General features: G+C 45.9%; 1 protein-coding gene across 6 annotated transcripts in view; it reads right to left on the bottom strand.

Moving 5' to 3' along the window:
* The window catches only part of GARNL3 (GTPase activating Rap/RanGAP domain like 3), a 148,145-nt gene that overhangs the window by 23,908 nt on the left and 104,619 nt on the right, over window positions 1-19,618 (bottom strand). For 4 of the 6 annotated variants that reach the window (XM_073640844.1, XM_073640845.1, XM_073640847.1 and 1 more), the window contains one exon: window positions 9,119-9,188. In XM_073640844.1, the coding sequence (XP_073496945.1) occupies window positions 9,119-9,188 (70 nt within the window). Of the gene's footprint in view, window positions 1-9,118; window positions 9,189-17,052; window positions 17,100-17,183; window positions 17,525-19,618 lie in introns of those variants that run through there. The other 2 variants (XM_073640846.1, XM_073640849.1) reach the window with 2 other exon arrangements.

Genomic DNA, 19,618 nt, shown 5'->3' with positions numbered 1-19,618 from the left:
GGCAAAGGTGCTCCTCCCACTCAGAGACCTGGACCCGACGTTAGGAGTTGTTCACATCATCTCCTGGGTCAAACTGAGGGGGTTTCTGGCTGACGGCTATACTAAAGTCCAGTCACGCCCACTCTTGGTGATGTCAGTTTACTAAGCCCCGCCCCCCTACCAATGCTCGTTTAGCTCCATTTTGGAAAAGTACCCATAACTTTCCCCGGGGTGATCTCATCGTATCACCAGAGATCTCGTCGTGATCCTCCTCTTGTGGGGAAGCCATTGACTCTAAACATGCCTCCCCTGGGACCTTGTATATGGTTCTTCTAACTATAGAGCTTTCCAGGCCACTTATGGATTTATAAGTCCCATCATTGTGTCCGCGGGCACCTTCCTCACATGATACATTTTATTTGGGTTCCCTAACTTGTATCGTGTGGTTAGGAATTGATAGTGTATCTTGTAGCTTTGGTGGCCATTTTCCACAAAGAAAGCACATGGTTTTCAGGCTTGCACAAATGGTTTGCAGTGACATCAAGGTGTTAATTACCCCCCTGGGGCCTAGCTGACTCTGTCCTGCTTGGACACAACAAAAACGGGCCCATCTATTTACCATATCAAAGAAGTTTCTGGACACTGATCTCCAGAGGTGGGGGCGAATTGCTCTGTTTACTAGGTGCTGCAAAAATGTGACATGGTAGAAGCTGTGTGACAATAGGGAATATCTTCAGGTATGACGTATCATACCTAAGATGGCGGCTGACTTTCATGAAAGTTATATAATCAATATGGGCTTAACGTGCAGACTCAAAGCTTTAATTTGAGGATATTCACATCCTAATTGGAGTAAGGGTTTAGGCATTACAGCTCTTTAATATGTAGCTGCCTCTTTTTTCAAGGGTCAAAAAGTAATAGGACAATTATGCCAAAAGCTCTTTAATGGGCTATTCCCTTATTAATCCATCATCAATTAAGCAGGTAAAAGGTCTGGAGCTGATTCCAGGTGTGACATTTGCATTTGAATCTGTTGCTGTGAACCCACAACATGCAGATAGATGAACTTTCAATGGAAGAAAAACAGACCATCCTTAGGCTGCAAAGAAGAAATGCATCAGATAGATAACAGGAAAGTTAGGTATGGCCAAATCAATAATTTGGTACATTCTGCAAAAAAAAAAAAAAACACGCACTGGTGAGCGTGGGAACTCAAAAAGGTCTGGACGTCCACAGAAGACAACAGTGGTGGATGATCACAGAATCCTTTCCATGGTGAAGAAAATCCCTTCACAACATCCACCCAAGTGAAGAGAAGACTTCATGAGAGCAAATACAGAAGGTTCACCACAAGGTGCAAACCATTAATCAGCCTTAAAAATAGAAAGGCCAGATTAGACTTTGCAAAAAAAAAACATCTACAGAAGCCGCCCAGTTCTGGAAACGCAAAACTAAGATAGCAGAATTATGAGAAGAAGAATGTTTGGAGAAGGCTTGGAGCAGCTCATGATCCAAAGCACAGCACATCCTCTGTAACACATGGTGGAGGCAGTGTGATGGCGCGGGCACGCATGGCTTCCAATAGGGTCACTAGTGTTTATTGATGTTGTGACTGAAGACAGAAGAAGCCGGATGAATTCTGAAGCGTACAGGACGATACTTTCTGCTCAGATTCAACCAAATGCAGCAAGGTTGCTTGGACGCCGCTTCACAGGACAGATGGACAATGACCCAAAACATCCTGCGAAAGTAAACCAGGAGTTTAACCCCATCGCGCTCAATGACGGACACTGCAGGGCATGAGCGGGTGGAAGTTACCGCTCGTTGCCCTGCAGTGTCCGTCATGGCTTTGAACGGTCACTGCGTGTAAACACGCTGTGCCAGTTCAGTGCCAACAGCTGTCCGTGACAGCTGAGCGGCACGAGAAGGGGTGCAGGGACCCATGCCGTCGGTCCCTGCACCCAGATCGCTGCGGTCGGTCAGTCAATCTAACTGACCGATCACAGCATGATGGAGTAGCAGACGCTGAAATTTCAGCGTCTGTTGCTCTATCAGTGCCGCAGCTCAGCGCTGCCAGTGGCTGGCCTCCAGCACTAAACAGCCAGGAGCGGTGTCAGCGCCACCCCTGGCTGTTAACTCTCTGAACACTGCGATTGAGCACGATTGCAGCATTCAGGAGACAAGGCAGAGGGCTGGGAGCTCCCTCTGCCTTCAGATCGGCGCCCCCGTGACGTCATTGCGGGGGTTCGACCGTTGCCATGGTGACCAGGGTTCGTCATGACGACCCCCAGGTCACCAAGCTACGGAAAGCTCCTAAGACCAATGCACAGCATAGTTGCAGGAGTTTCAATATAGGTTCAATGTATTGCAATGCTTGTGCATTGCAATACATTATATCTATGAAAAAAGTGAATGTCCCATAGTGGGACTAAGTAAAAAAGTTTAAAAAAAAAAAAAATGTAAGAATCTAAAAAAAATAAAATAAAAAAAAATATATATATATATTACACTAATAAATACATATTTATAGGTAAAAAAAAATAAAAATAAACAAAAGAGTACACATATTTGGTATCGCCGCATTCAGAACGACTCGATCTATAAACGTGTCACACTAGTTAACCCTTTCAGTGAACAGCGTAAAAAAAACAAAAACATGAGAAACTATGACTTTTCATCATACCGCTGAAAAAAAGTGGAATAAAACGCGATCAAAAAGACGGATGAAAATAAAAATGGTACCGCTGAAAACGTCAACTTGTGCCGCAAAAATCAAGCCAAAAAATTAAAAAGTTACAGCACTCAGAATAAAGCGATACAAAGATAATTATCTTTTCTATAAAAGTTTTATGTAAAAGCGCAAAAACATAAAAAAATTACATAAATGTGGTACCGCTGTAAACGTACTGACCCGAAGAATAAAGCTGCCTTATCAATTTTACCACAAAAGTAACAACAACAAAAAATCCTGAATTGTTGTTTTTTGTTCATTCTGCCTCCCAAAAATCTGAATAGAAAGCGATCAAAAAATGTAATTTTCCCAAAAATGGTACCAATAAAAATGTCAACTCGTCCCACAAAAAACAACCCATCACATGACTCTGTCGGCCAAAATATGGAAAAATTATAGCTCTCTAAATATGGCAATGCAAACATTAGTTTTTGCAAAAAAAAGTGTCTTTTAATGAGTGACAGCTGTCAATCATAAAAACCCGATATGAATCTGGCAACTCTGTAATCGCACCGACCCGAAGAATAAAGTCGCCTAATCACTTATACCGCACGAGGAACGGCGTAAAAAATATATAAAACCAATTCTTCACCTGCTGATTTGTTTATTCTGCCTCCCAAAGATCGCAGTATGGCTTGGCGCACATTTATCCTGCGCTGAGCGCTTACACCGGGGTTTCCGTGTAAATCTCTGAAATACTTGATTCAGACGGAACCCATAACGGAAGATTCCCTGTAATGAGGCAGATGGAGGTACTATGGTCGCAGTCTGACCTATGATCTGGCGGTGTGCATCTTTTTAGGCGTAAATAAAAGCGCAGTCAGCCACAGTTTTGTGCACCTCTGAAAAGAAGGATAATGCTGAACAGAGGCCAGACAGAGTCCAGAGTAACTCTGCTGCCTCATCTCGATATAGTGAATGGATCCCTCAGGGGTTTCATCTGAATCACGTCATTTGGAGATTTAGATGGAAACCCCAAAGTAAGTGCTCAGAGTAGAGCGCCGGATAAATGTTATGTAAAATGTTCCCAATAAAAGCTTCACATAAAAGCCCCCACTCAGGTCTGTCATGTGTTAATGGAAATATAGGGGGCTTCCACGTTACGGGTAGTACAAAGGCTCTGGAAAAGCTAAATGGCTCCTCACCCCCCAAAAGAAATTCAGCAAATTCTGCGCTCCCAAATCCCCCCTCCCTTCTGAGCACTGCAGTGTGCCTAAACCACATTTAGTGTCCACATGTTTGGCAGGGGTATAATTTAAAAAATGGGGTCACTTAAGGGGGGATTCTGCTCTTCTAGCATTTAGGGGCTCTGTATATGGGGTATGCAAACTATTCTAGGAAAATCTGCGCTCCAGGAGGCAAATAGCGCTCCGTCCCTCCTGAGTGTCGCCGTGTGGCCAAGCAGTACTGTACAACCACATATAAGGTGTTGCCACATTCAGCAGAAATTATGGGACAAATTTTGGTGCCATTTTTATCAATTATCCAGTGTGAAAATGTCAAATCTGGGGCTAAAACAAAATTTTTGCTGTAAAAATGTAATTATTTTTTCCTCACTGCCCAATGGAATAAATTCTGTGACACACCCTTGGTGTCAGTATGATCACTGCACCCCTAGATGAGTTCATTGAGAGGTGTAGTTTGTAAAATGGGGTCATTTATGGGGGAATCTGTTGTTACAGCACCTCAAGGGATCTCTTAGTGGGTCATGGCACCCACAAACCATAACAGTAAAATCTGTACTATAATATGGTGCTCCTTCCTTTCTGACCTTTGCACTGTGCCTCAAAAGTAGTTGCCAATTACATTGTAGGGTATTGGCGTGCTCAGGAGAAACCGCACAACAAAATGAGAGGTCCATTTTCTCCTGTTACCCTTGTGAAAATAAAAAATTTGGGGCTAAAAGAAAATTTTTTGGATTATTTTTTCACGTCTTTATGTTATAAACTTCAGTGAAGCACCTGGGGGTTCAAAGTGCTCATCACACATCTAGATAAGTTCCCTGAGGGGTCTAGTTTCCAAAATGGGGTCACTTGTGGGGGGTTTCTGCTGTTTAGGGACATCAGGGGCTCTCCAAACACAACATGGCGTCCGCTAATTATTCCAGCAAGTTTTGAATTCAAAAAGTCAAATGGCGCTCCTTCCCTTCCGAACCCTGCCGTGCGCCCAAACAGTGGTTTTCTGCCACATATAGGCTATCGGCGTGCTCAGGAGAAATTGCACAACAACTTTTGGGGTCCATTTTTTCTGTTACCTTTTTGAAAATAAAAAAAATTTGGTCTAAATTTAATATTTTGTGAAATAAAGCTAAATGTTAATTTTTTCCTTCCACGTTGCTTCAGTTTCTGTGAAGCACCTGAAGGGTTAATAAACTTCTTGTAAGTGGTTTTGAGCACCTTGAGGGGTGCAGTTTTTAGAATGGTGTCACTTTTGGGTATTTTCTGTCATAAAGGCCCCTCAAAGTGACTTCAAATGTGATGTGGTCCCTAAAAAAATGGTTTTGTAAATTTTGTTGGAAAAATGAGAAATCGCTGGTCAACTTCTAACCCTTATAACTTCCTAACAAAAAAAAAAATTGGTTCCAAAATTGTGCTGATGTAAAGTAGACATGTGGGAAATGTTATTTATTAACTATTTTGTGTGACATATCTCTCTGATTTAAGGGTATAACAATTCAAAGTTTGAAAATTGCAAAATTTTAAAAATTTTCGCCAAATTTCTGTTTATTTTACAAATAATTGCAAGTCATATCAAATAAATTTTACCACTATCATGAAGTACAATATGTCATGAAAAAACAGTCTCAGAATCAGGGGGATCTGTTGAAGCGTTCCAGAGTAATTACCTCATAAAGTGACAGTGGTCAGAATTGAAAAAAATTGGCCTGGTCATTAACCTACAAAGTGGCTCAGTCCTTAGGGGGTTAAGGCAGAAAGACCCACTAACAAGTAACAACTGAAGTCAGCTGCAGTAAAGGCGGCAAAGCCTCACAAAGGAGGAAACCCAGTGTTTGGTGATGTCCATGGCTTCCAGACTTCAGGCTGTCATTGCCTGCAAAGCATTCTCTACAAAGTATTGAAAATGAAAATTTTATTTATGTTAAAATTAATTTGTCAATTACTTTTGAGCCCCTGAAATGAGGAGGCTTTGTAGAAAAATGGTTGCAATTCCTAAATGTTTCAAGGGATATTTTTGTTCAACACCTTTAATTAAAACGGAAATTTTACACTTAATTGCATCTTGGTTGTTTCATTTTATATCCAAAATAGTGGCCTGCAGAGCTGAAATCACAAAGATTCCGTCACTGTCCAAATATTTCTGGACTTAACTGTAGGTCCTCCCCAAGGAGTGGACATACACTAGCTTTTACTACTGTCCCGGGGGGATACAGACAAGACAAAGGCCCCGGGACACATATTCACCCTCCCCCACAGATATAGATTATAAGATGCTTGCCTGTGACATTATAGATGACGGCGCGCAGGATCAGGGTTATGGCCGCAGTAATAACATTACACACTGGACGCGCTGACCACCAAATCCTACAACAGCTTCTGCTGGCCACGAATCTCACGTATGGTGGGCACAAGACACGAGTACCCCTAAGGAAATTGTGCTGGTCAACGGATGAATACTAGCACTGAGATTGGGGACAGCAGCACTAATTGTAGAGGCACGGATCTGACTGATCCCCCCATCCATATAGATATTACTACTACAACATACACCAATACTCCGATCCATCCAGACATTACTACTACACGCTCCGATCACACCGATCCATCCAGAAATTACAACAATTAAAACACCGATCTCCCCAATCCATCTAGACATTACTACTACTGGAGACCACAATCCCCTGATCCAGCCAGACATTACTACTACTAGAGACACCAATCCCCCGATCCATCCAGACATTACTACTACTAGAGACACCGATCCATCCAGACATTACTACTACTAGAGACACCGATCCTCCCAATCCATCCAGACATTACTACTACTAGAGACACCGATCAAGCCAGACATTACTACTACTAGAGACACCGATCCCCCGATCCATCCAGACATTACTACTACTAGAGACACCGATCCCCCGATCCATCCAGACATTACTACTACTAGAGACACCGATCCATCCACACATTACTACTACTAGAGACACCGATCCCCCCCAATCCATCTAGACATTACTACTACTGGAGACCCCAATCCCCCGATCCAGCCAGACATTACTACTACTAGAGACACCAATCCCCCGATCCATCCAGACATTACTACTACTAGAGACACCAATCCCCCGATCCATCCAGACAGTAATACTACTACTAGAGACACCGATCCCCCCCAATCCATCCAGACATTACTACTACTAGAGACAAAAATCCATCCAGACATTACGACATATATTATTCATCATATACAATACAGTAACAGCAATGTATACTTAGTGTTCCTTGAAACATATACACCCAGTAGTACATTGTATACACACACTCTCACAGTACAGATGTCAACTCATGCGGATAATCTTAGGGTTCTATCTCCCCTACCCTATGAAAAAAGCCTGTTATATACAAACATACAGCGGGTGAAATACCTATTAAACACATCACCAATTTTCGAAGTAAATCTATTTCTAAAGGTGGTTCAACTGATGGCCTATAAAAAGGAGTCTCATTACCAAGGTGTCACACAAGAAACATCTCATGATGGGTAAAACAAGTGAGCTGTCTCAAGACCTCCACAACCTTACTGATCCAAAACATACTGATGGCATTGGTTAGAGAAGAATTTCTAAACTACTGAAGGTTCCTGTGAGCACTGTTGGGGCCATAATCCGGAGTAGTAATACACTCAACCTCCATGGCCTGTATGCATGCTCATCATGCAAGAGTCCATTGCTGAACAAAAAGCATGTCAAACGCATTTAAAAGTTTGATCAACAACATTTAGACAAGCCTGTGAAATACTGGGAGAATATACTCTGGTCAGATGAGACCAAAATTGAACTCTTTGAATGCCATAATACACACCATTTTTGAAGGCCAAAAGGCACTGCATATAATCTCAAAAACACCATACCAACAGTGAAGTTTAGAGATGGGAATATCATGGTGTGGGGCTGTTTTTCAATATACGGCAATGGCAAACTTCATATAATTGAAGGAAGGATGAATGGACAAATGTCTTGATAAAAATCTGCTGCTATCTACCAGGATGATGAAGATGAAGAGAGAGTGGATATTTCAGCAAGACAATGATCCCAAACACACAGCCAAGGAAACTTTCAATCTATGGAAAGAACTAAAGTTCAGAGTTCATAGAAGCCCACGGGACCTTCAGGATTTGAAGAATGTGTGGAAGAATGGGCCAAAATCACACCTGAGCAATTCCTGCGACTAGTTTCTCCATACAGGAGGCGTCTTGAAGCTGTCTTAGTCAGTAAACACAGACTCCCAGTGGAATCTAAAAATTGGTTGCAGAAAAACATTCCCTGTGGGAATTTTAGATGCGGTTCTTGTTCTTTTTGTAATCTGCACCTCATGACTAATCCCTTGCATATTGGCCCGATTACACATTTTGTTAAGGATTTCATTACCTGTAGGTCCAAGAACATTGTTTAAGTAATTTTTTTTTACATAGGGAAGACTATACGTTCTTTATTTATTAGGATCAGGGAGCATGTACATTCCCTAGAAACCCAAAAGGGCTCTAAAAGATTTATTAAGCATGTTACTGAATTTCATAATGCTAACCCTAAATCACTGAGATTTGCTGGCTTAGAACAGCTTCATTTTCCCAGTAGAGGCGGCAATCTGAATAAGCTGCTGCTTCAAATCAAAACTAAATGGATCATTCACCTGAATGCTAATGGTCCATTGGGCTTAAATGATCGTCTGGATTTTTCTTTTTTGATGATTCTGTTCTGATTTGTGTTTTTTTATTTTTGTGATCATGTGTTCTTGGTTAATTTGCATATAAAGGATGTGATGTCATGTTTTGTGTGTAACACAGACCCGTAGAAGCGTCTTCACGCGAAACAGCTGTTGTCTGCGTTTTTCTTCCCCGCTCTCCCTGCTCGCCGGACTTTTTATTCTTATGGAATAAAGATACTGCTTTTAAGGACTGGTGAGTGCAGCTCATTTTTCTTTCTTAAGGTTATTAAATACATTTCAGTAAGCGTGTTCAATACTTTTTCCCTGTGTCATTTCTCAATATTACACAAAACTTAATGTATGGACATCTATGGTGTGATTTCTTTGCCTGTGTGGATTGGATGGGTTGTTACCGACATCTGGTGAGAATTTCATGTCAATAGCACCTTTAGAAATATATTTAATAATTGGTGACGTGTTCAATACTTATTTGACCTGCTGTATACTTTCTATGACAGCTGGGACTCACCAGCTCCACGGAGCCATAGTGCTTCCTGCTGAATTCTCCGCGCCGGCAGCCCAGGTCTTCAGAGACGGAGCTGGAAGAGAAACGCTTCATTAGTAACCATAGCGAGCGGTCCAGAGCGAGTCTACTGCAAGCAGGCTGCACAGCAATGGTCCCCAGCAAGGAGGGGTCTCAAATGAGGAGGGGGAGGGGTGGTGCCTGCACAAGACCGATCCACCACCACCACCAATGGAAAACACGCTGCAATAAAGGAAACTGCACCTGCACCATACACAGGTGGTCCTGTTCAGCATGAAACATTATCCGGCGGGCACAGGACAGGGAATTTTGTTAGGGGGAGTAGAAAATAGATCATATAGTGTTGAGGGCAGAATATGATGGCAGAAAAGCGCCACTCCGGGTACAGAATCTGCCGTAGATCATGTCAATCACTGCGGCCATTATGTAAGTCACCACCTCCTCCTCATACACAGCACAGTACCACCACCACCTCCTCCTCATACACAGCACAGTACCACCACCTCCTCCTCATACACAGCACAGTACCACACCTCATCCTCACACACAGCACAGTACCACACCTCATCCTCACACACAGCACAGTACCACCACCTCCTCCTCATACACAGCACAGTACCCCCACCTCATCCTCACACACAGCACAGTACCACACCTCATCCTCACACACAGCACAGTACCACACCTCATCCTCACACACAGCACAGTACCATCACCACCTCCTCCTCATACACAGCACAGTACCACCACCTCCTCCTCATACACAGCACAGTACCCCCACCTTCTCCTCATACACAGCACAGTACCACACCTCATCCTCACACACAGCACAGTACCACACCTCATCCTCACACACAGCACAGTACCACCACCTCATCCTCACACACAGCACAGTACCATCACCACCTCCTCCTCATACACAGCACAGTACTATCACCACCTCCTCCTCATACACAGCACAGTACCACACCTCATCCTCACACACAGCGCAGTACCACCACCACCTCCTCCTCATACACAGTACAGTACCACCACCTCATCCTCACACACAGCGCAGTACCACCACCACCTCCTCCTCATACACAGTACAGTACCAAACCTCATCCTCACACACAGCACAGTACCACCACCTCATCCTCACACACAGCGCAGTACCACCACCACCTCCTCCTCATACACAGCACAGTACCACCACCTCCTCACACAGCACAGTACAACCACCTCCTCCTGATACACAGCACAGTACCACCACCACCTCCTCATACACAGTACAGTACCACCACCACCTACTCCTATAAAGCACTGTACCACCACCTCCTACTCATACACAGCATAGTACCACCACCTCCTCCTCTTCATACACAGCACAGTACCACCTCTATCTCCTCATACACAGCACAGTACGACCACCACCCACTCATATACAGCACAGTACCACCACCTCATCCTCCTCACATACAGCACAGTACCACCACCTCATCCTCACACAGTGCAGTACCACCTCCACCTCCTCGTCATACACATCACAGTACTATCACCTCCTCCTCATACACATCACAGTATCACCACCTCCTCCTCATACACAGCACAGTACCACCACCTCCTCCTCATACACAGCACAGTACCACCATCTCCTCCTCATACACAGCACAGTATCACCACCTCCTCCTCATACACAGCACAGTACCACCACCTCCTCCTCATACACAGCACAGTACTACCATCTCCTCATCATACACAGCACAGTACCATCACCACCTCACACACAGCACAGTACCACACCTCATCCTCACACACAGCACAGTACTATCACCACAGCCTCCTCATACATAGCACAGTACCACCACCACCTCCTCCTCATACACAGCAAAGTACAACCTCCTCCTCATACACAGCAACATTTCACCATCTCCTCCTCATAAACAATACATTACAACCACTTTCTCCTCAAAAACCGCACAGTACTACCACCTCCGCTTCATACAATGCACAGTACCACCTTCTCCTCATAAACAGCACAGTACCACCACCTCCTCCTAATACACAGTACAGTACCCCCACCTCCTCCTCATACACAGCACAGTACCACACCTCATCCTCACACACAGCACAGTACCACACCTCATCCTCACACACAGCACAGTACCACACCTCCTCCTCACACACAGCACAGTACCATCACCACCTCCTCCTCATACACAGCACAGTACCACCACCTCCTCCTCCTCATACACAGCACAGTACCACCACCTCCTCCTCATACACAGCACAGTACCCCCACCTTCTCATACACAGCACAGTACCACACCTCATCCTCACACACAGCACAGTACCACACCTCATCCTCACACACAGCACAGTACCACACCTCATCCTCACACACAGCACAGTACCACCACCTCATCCTCACACACAGCACAGTACCATCACCACCTCCTCCTCATACACAGCACAGTACCACACCTCATCCTCACACACAGCACAGTACCATCACCACCTCACACACAGCACAGTACCACACCTCATCCTCACACACAGCACAGTACCATCACCACAGCCTCCTCATACATAGCACAGTACCACCACCACCTCCTCCTCATACACAGCAAAGTACAACCTCCTCCTCATACACAGCAACATTTCACCATCTCCTCCTCATAAACAATACATTACAACCACTTTCTCCTCACAAACCGCACAGTACTACCACCTCCGCTTCATACAATGCACAGTACCACCTTCTCCTCATAAACAGCACAGTACCACCACCTCCTCCTAATACACAGTACAGTACCACCACCTCCTTTTCATACACAGCACTACAAACACCTCCTAATACCCAACACAGTACCACCACCTCTTCATCATACACTGCACAGTACACCCTTCTCCTCCTCCACAGCAAAGTACCACCATCACCTCCACAGCACCATAACCTCCTCCTCATACACAGCCCTGTACCACTACCTCCTTCACATACACAGTGCAGTACCACCTCCTCCTCATACACAGCCCAGTACCACCACCTGATCCTCATATACTGCACAGTACCACCTCTTTCTCGTACACAGCACAGTACAACTCCTCATACACAGGACAATACCACCAGCTCCTCTTCATACACAACACAGTTCCACCACCTCCTCCCCCCAAACAGTAATTACCACCTTCTCAGCACAGTACCACCACAGCACCACAACCTACTACGCATTCTCTGCACAGTAACACCTGCTAACATAGCACGGTAACATCCTCTCCATACACGGCACAGTACCAACACCTCATCACCATACACAGCACAGTACCACTACCTCATCCTCATATACAGCACAGCACCACTACCTCTTCCTCATATACAGCACAGCACCACTACCTCCTCCACATACACAGCCCAGTAACACCAATTCCTCATACACTGCACAGTATACCCTCCACCATCGTACACAACACAGTAGCACCTCCTCATACACAGCACAGTACCATCATCTCCTCATTATACACAGCACAGTACCACAAACTCCTCCTAATACACAGCACAGTACCACTACCACCTCCTCATACACAGCACAGTACCACTACCTCCTCCTCATACACAGCACAGTACTATTACCTCCTCCTCCTTGCAAACAGTACCACCACCCCCTTATATAGTGACAGTACAGTACTACCATCACGCTCCCCTCATAAACAACACAGTACTAACTCCTCCTCACACACAGCAAAGCACCACAAACTCCTTTTCCTACACAACACAGTACTACCTCCTCCACAGCAAAGTACCACCTCATCCTCATTTACAGTACAGTACCACCTCCGAGCTCATAATTTACAGCACAGTACCATCTCCTGCTCATACACAGCACAGTTCCACATCACCTCCTCATACCCAGCACAGTACCACCACCTCATACATAGCACAGTACCACCACCACCTCATACACAGTACAGTACCACATTACCTCCTCATACACAGTACAGTGCCAACCCCACCTCCTCCTTATACACAGTACCACCACCTCCTTTTATACACAGTACCACCACCTCCTCCTCATACACAGTACAGTACATCGTCTCCTTACACGCAATACCACGACTTCCTTCTTCATATGTACAGCACAGTACCACCATCACCTCCTGCTCCATATATACATCACAGTACCACCATCACCTCCTGCTCCTTATAAACAGTACAGTACCACCACCTCCTCCATATACACAGCACAGTACCACCACCTCCTTTTATGCACAGTACAGTACCACCATCTCCTCCTTCTCATACACAATACAGTACCACCATCTCCTCCATATACACAGTACTGTACCACCATCTCCTCCTCCTTCATAAACACAGTACAGTACCACCATCTCCTCCTCCATACACACAGTACTGTACCACCATCTCCTCCTCATACACAGCACAGTACCATCACCTCCTCCTCCTTGCAAACAGTACCACCACCCCCTTATATACAGTGACAGTACAGTACTACCATCACGCTCCCCTCATAAACAACACAGTAACACCTCCTCCTCATACACAGCACAGCACCACAAACTCCTTTTCCTACACAACACAGTAGTAACACCGCCTCTTCCTCACACACTGTACAGTACCACCTCCTCCACAGCAAAGTACCACTTCATCCTCATTTACAGTTCAGTACCACCTCCGAGCTCATCATACACAGCACAGTACCACATCACCTCCTCATACCCAGCACAGTACCACCACCACCTCATACACAGTACAGTACCATATCACCTCCTCATACACAGTACAGTGCCAACCCCACCCCCTCCTTATACACAGTACAGTACCACCACCTCCTTTTATACACAGTACCACCACCTCCTCCTCATACACAGTACAGTACATCACCTCCTTACAAGCAATACCACCACTACCTCCTTATGTACTGTACAGTACCACTACCTCATTATATACAGTACAGTGCCACCATGACCTCCTTCTCTATATGTACAGCACAGTACCACCATCACCTCCTGCTTCCTATAAACAGTACATTACCACCACCTCCTCCATATACACAGTACAGTACCACCTCCTCCTTTTATACACAGTACAGTACCACCATCTCCTCCTCCTCATACACAGTACAGTACCACCATCTCCTCCTCTATATACACAGTACAGTACCACCATCTCCTCCTCCTCCATATACAAATACACAGTACAGTACCACCATCTCCTCCTCCTCCATATACAAATACACAGTACAGTACCACCATCTCCTCCTCCTCATACACAGTACAGTACTACCATCTTCTCCTGCATATACATAGTACAGTACCACCATCTCCTCCTCCCCCATATACACAGTACCACCATCATCTGTACTGTGTATCAGTACCATCATCTCCTCCTCCATATACACAGTACTGTACAATCACCTCCTTCTCCATATACACAGTACAGTACCACCATCTTCTCCTCCTCCATATACACAGTACAGTACCATCATCTCCTCCACCATATACACAGTACCATCATCTCCTCCTCCATATACACAGTACAGTACCACCATCTTCTCCTCCATATACACAGGACAGTACCACCATCTTCTCCTCCTCCATATACAAAGTACAGTACCACCATCTTCTCCATATACACAGTACAGTACCATCATCTCCTCCTCCTCCATATACAAATACACAGTACAGTACCATCATCTCCTCCTCCTCCTCCATAGACACAGTACTGTACCACCATCTCCTCCTCCATATATACAGTACAGTACCACAATCTTCTCCTCCTCCATATACACAGCACAGTACCACAATCTTCTCCTCCTCCATATACACAGTAATTACAGCACCATCATCTCCTCCTCCATATATACACAGTACCACCATCTTCTCCTCCATATACACAGGATAGTACCACCATCTCCTCTATATACACAGTACAGAACCATCATCTCCTGCTCCTCCATATACAAATACACAGTACAGTACCATCATCTCCTCCTTCTCCATACACACAGTACTGTACCACCATCTCCTCCATATACACAGTACAGTACCACAATCTTATCCTCCTCCATATACACAGTACAGTACCATCATCTCCTCCTCCTCCATATACAAATACACAGTACAGTACCATCATCTCCTCTCCCATATACACAGTACAGTACCACCATCTCCTCCTCCATATACACAGTACAGTACCATCATCTCCTTCTCCATATACACAGTACAGTACCATCATCTCCTTCTCCATATACACAGTACAGTACCACCATCTCCTCCTCCATATACAAAGTACCATCTCCTCTTCCATATACACAGTACAGTACCACCATCTCTTCCTCCATATACACAGTACAGTACCACCTCCTCCTCCCCATATACACAGCACAGTACCATTTCCTTCTCCATATATACAGTACAGCACCACCTCCTCCTCCCCCATATACACAGTACAGTACCACCATCTCCTCCTCCATATACACAGTACAGTACCACCATCTCCTCCTCCATATACACAGTACAGTACCACCATCTCCTCCTCCATATACACAGTACAGTACCACCATCTCCTCCTCCATATACACAGTACAGTACCACCATCTCCTCCTCCATATACACAGTACAGTACCACCTCCTCCTCCCCCATATACACAGTACAGTACCACCATCTCCTCCTCGATATACACAGTACAGTACCACCTCCTCCTCCCCCATATACACAGCACAGTACCACCATCTCCTCCTCCATATACACAGTACAGTACCACCATCTCCTCTTCCATATACACAGTACAGTACCGCCATCTCCTCCTCCATATACACAGTACCACCATCTCCTCCTCCCCCATATACACAGTACAGTACCACCATCTCCTCCTCCATATACACAGTACAGTACCATGTCTCCTCCCTCATATACACAGTAAAGTACCATCATCTCCTCCTCCCCCATATACACAGTACAGTACCACCATTTCCTCCTCCATATACACAGTACAGTACCACCATCTCCTCCTCTATATACACAGTACAGTACCACCATCTCCTCCTCCCCCATATATACAGTACCACCATCTCCTCCTCCCCCATATACACAGTACAGTACCACCATCTCCTCCTCCATATACACAGTACAGTACCACCATCTCCTCCCTCATATACACAGTACAGTACCACCATCTCCTCCTCCATATACACAGCACAGTACCACCTCCTCCTCCCCCCATATACACAGCACAGTACCGCCTCCTCCTCCCCAATATACACAGCACAGTACCCCCTCCTCCTCCCCAATATACACAGCACACTACCCCCTCCTCCTCCCCCATATACACAGCACAGTACCCCCTCCTCCTCCCCCATATACACAGCACAGTACCACCTCCTCCTCCCCAATATACACAGCACACTACCCCCTCCTCCTCCCCCATATACACAGCACAGTACCCCCTCCTCCTCCCCCATATACACAGCACAGTACCGCCTCCTCCTCCCCAATATACACAGCACAGTACCGCCTCCTCCTCCCCAATATACACAGCACAGTACCGCCTCCTCCTCCCCAATATACACAGCACAGTACCGCCTCCTCCTCCCCAATATACACAGCACAGTACCACCTCCTCCTCCCCATATACACAGCACAGTACCACCTCCTCCTCCCCCATATACACAGCACAGTACCACCACCTCCTCCCCAATATACACAGCACAGTACCACCTCCTCCTCCCCATATACACAGCACAGTACCACCTCCTCCTCCCCTATATACACAGCACAGTACCGCCTCCTCCTCCCCAATATACACAGCACAGTACCGCCTCCTCCTCCCCATATACACAGCACAGTACCGCCTCCTCCTCCCCAATATACACAGCACAGTACCACCTCCTCCTCCCCAATATACACAGCACAGTACCACCACCTCCTCCTTCTCTTCATACACGGCACAGTATCTTCTCATGTGTCTCCTGTGACAGCCCTCCCCGGCAGTGCAGGTGACCGGTTTCCACCCTTCCCCCCGGCAGTGCAGGTGGCCGGTGTCCCCGCTGTTACCGCTGGCTGAGGCAGTGCAGCTTGGTGGCTGCAGCTTCTGCACAGTCCATCATCCGCTGGGTTCCCCGGGGCTGGCGGACATGTCTCGCAGCACCTGAGCGATGGATCAGCGGCCGGGGCGGGACGTGCAGCCGCCTCCTCCTCCTCGGGGCAGGGCTGACAATGTCTCCGGGTCCCCGCAGCATCAGCGCACACGCCGGAATGTCGCATTCCCGTGTACCGGGGGGGAGAGCACAGCTCCGGGTCCATCACCGACCAGAGGCTCCACCCTCCCCATTGTCAGCACCACTGCTGGTTGTATCTATCTATTGTACTCTATCAGTGCTGGAGCGTTATAATGAGGGGCTGCTGTCAGGATAGCCCCCCCCCACAATAAAGCTGTGAGTCTCTAGCGCCCTCTACTGCTGATAGTCAATAGGAGAAAGAGCGGCCACGGGAATCCGTCCAAAATCTACCCACCCGCAATCCGCCCATGTCCTGCTGAAGTGCATATGTATACACCCCCTCCTGTATACCTGCCACTGTGTAATATATACAGGGACTATGTCCCCTCCCCCGGTCTCCTGTATACCTGTCAGTGTATAATACATATATACAGGGACTATATCCCCTCCCCCGGTCTCCTGTATACCTGTCAGTGTATAATACATATATACAGGGACTATATCCCCTCCCCCGGTCTCCTGTATACCTGTCAGTGTATAATACATATATACAGGGACTATATCCCCTCCCCCGGTCTCCTGTATACCTGTCAGTGTATAATACATATATACAGGGACTATATCCCCTCCCCCGGTCTCCTGTATACCTGTCAGTGTATAATACATATATACAGGGACTATATTCCCTCCCCCGGTCTCCTGTATACCAGTCAGTGTATAATACATATATACAGGGACTATATCCCCTACCCCGGTCTCCTGTATACCAGTCAGTGTATAATACATATATACAGGGACTATGTCCCCTCCCCCGGTCTCCTGTATACCTGTCAGTGTATAATACATATATACAGGGACTATATCCCCTCCCCCGGTCTCCTGTATACCTGTCAGTGTATAATACATATATACAGGGACTATATTCCCTCCCCCGGTCTCCTGTATACCAGTCAGTGTATAATACATATATACAGGGACTATATCCCCTACCCCGGTCTCCTGTATACCAGTCAGTGTATAATACATATATACAGGGACTATGTCCCCTCCCCCGGTCTCCTGTATACCTGTCAGTGCATAATACATATATACAGGGACTATGTCCCATCCCCCGGTCTTCTGTATACCTGTCAGTGTATAATACATATATACAGGGACTATGTCCCCTCCCCCGGTCTCCTGTATACCTGTCAGTGTATAATACATATATACAGGGACTATGTCCCCTCCCTCGGTCTCCTGCACACCTGTCAGTGTATAATACATATATACTGGGCCTATATCCCCTCCCTCGGTCTCCTGCATACCAGTCAGTGTATAATACATATATACTGGGCCTATATCCCCTCCCTCGGTCTCCTGCACACCTGTCAGTGTATAATACATATATACTGGGCCTATATCCCCTCCCCCGGTCTCCTGTATACCTGTCAGTGTATAATACATATATACAGGGACTATATCCCCTCCCCCGGTCTCCTGTATACCTGTCAGTGTATAATACATATATACTGGGCCTATATCCCCTCCCTCGGTCTCCTGCACACCTGTCGGTGTATAATACATATATACTGGGCCTATATCCCCTCCCCCGGTCTCCTGTATACCTGTCAGTGTATAATACATATATACAGGGACTATATTCCCTCCCCCGGTCTCCTGTATACCTGTCAGTGTATAATACATATATACAGGGACTATATTCCCTCCCCCGGTCTCCTGTATACCTGTCAGTGTATAATACATATATACAGGGACTATATTCCCTCCCCCGGTCTCCTGTATACCTGTCAGTGTATAATACATATATACAGGGACTATATTCCCTCCCCTGGTCTCCTGTATACCTGTCAGTGTATAATACATATATACAGGGACTATGTCCCCTCCCCCGGTCTCCTGTATACCTGTCAGTGTATAATACATATATACAGGGACTATGTCCCCTCCCTCGGTCTCCTGCACACCTGTCAGTGTATAATACATATATACTGGGCCTATATCCCCTCCCTCGGTCTCCTGCATACCAGTCAGTGTATAATACATATATACTGGGCCTATATCCCCTCCCCCGGTCTCCTGTATACCTGTCAGTGTATAATACATATATACAGGGACTATGTCCCCTCCCCCGGTCTCCTGTATACCTGTCAGTGTATAATACATATATACTGGGCCTATATCCCCTCCCCCGGTCTCTTGTATACCTGTCAGTGTATAATACATATATACTGGGCCTATATCCCCTCCCCCGGTCTCCTGTATACCAGT

This window comes from Phyllobates terribilis, unplaced genomic scaffold (genome assembly GCF_046119375.1).
Source record: "Phyllobates terribilis strain yellow unplaced genomic scaffold, ASM4611937v1 Scaffold_7__3_contigs__length_470593459, whole genome shotgun sequence".
NCBI lineage: Eukaryota > Metazoa > Chordata > Amphibia > Anura > Dendrobatidae > Phyllobates > Phyllobates terribilis.
This window is presented reverse-complemented; position numbering and strand designations above follow the sequence as displayed.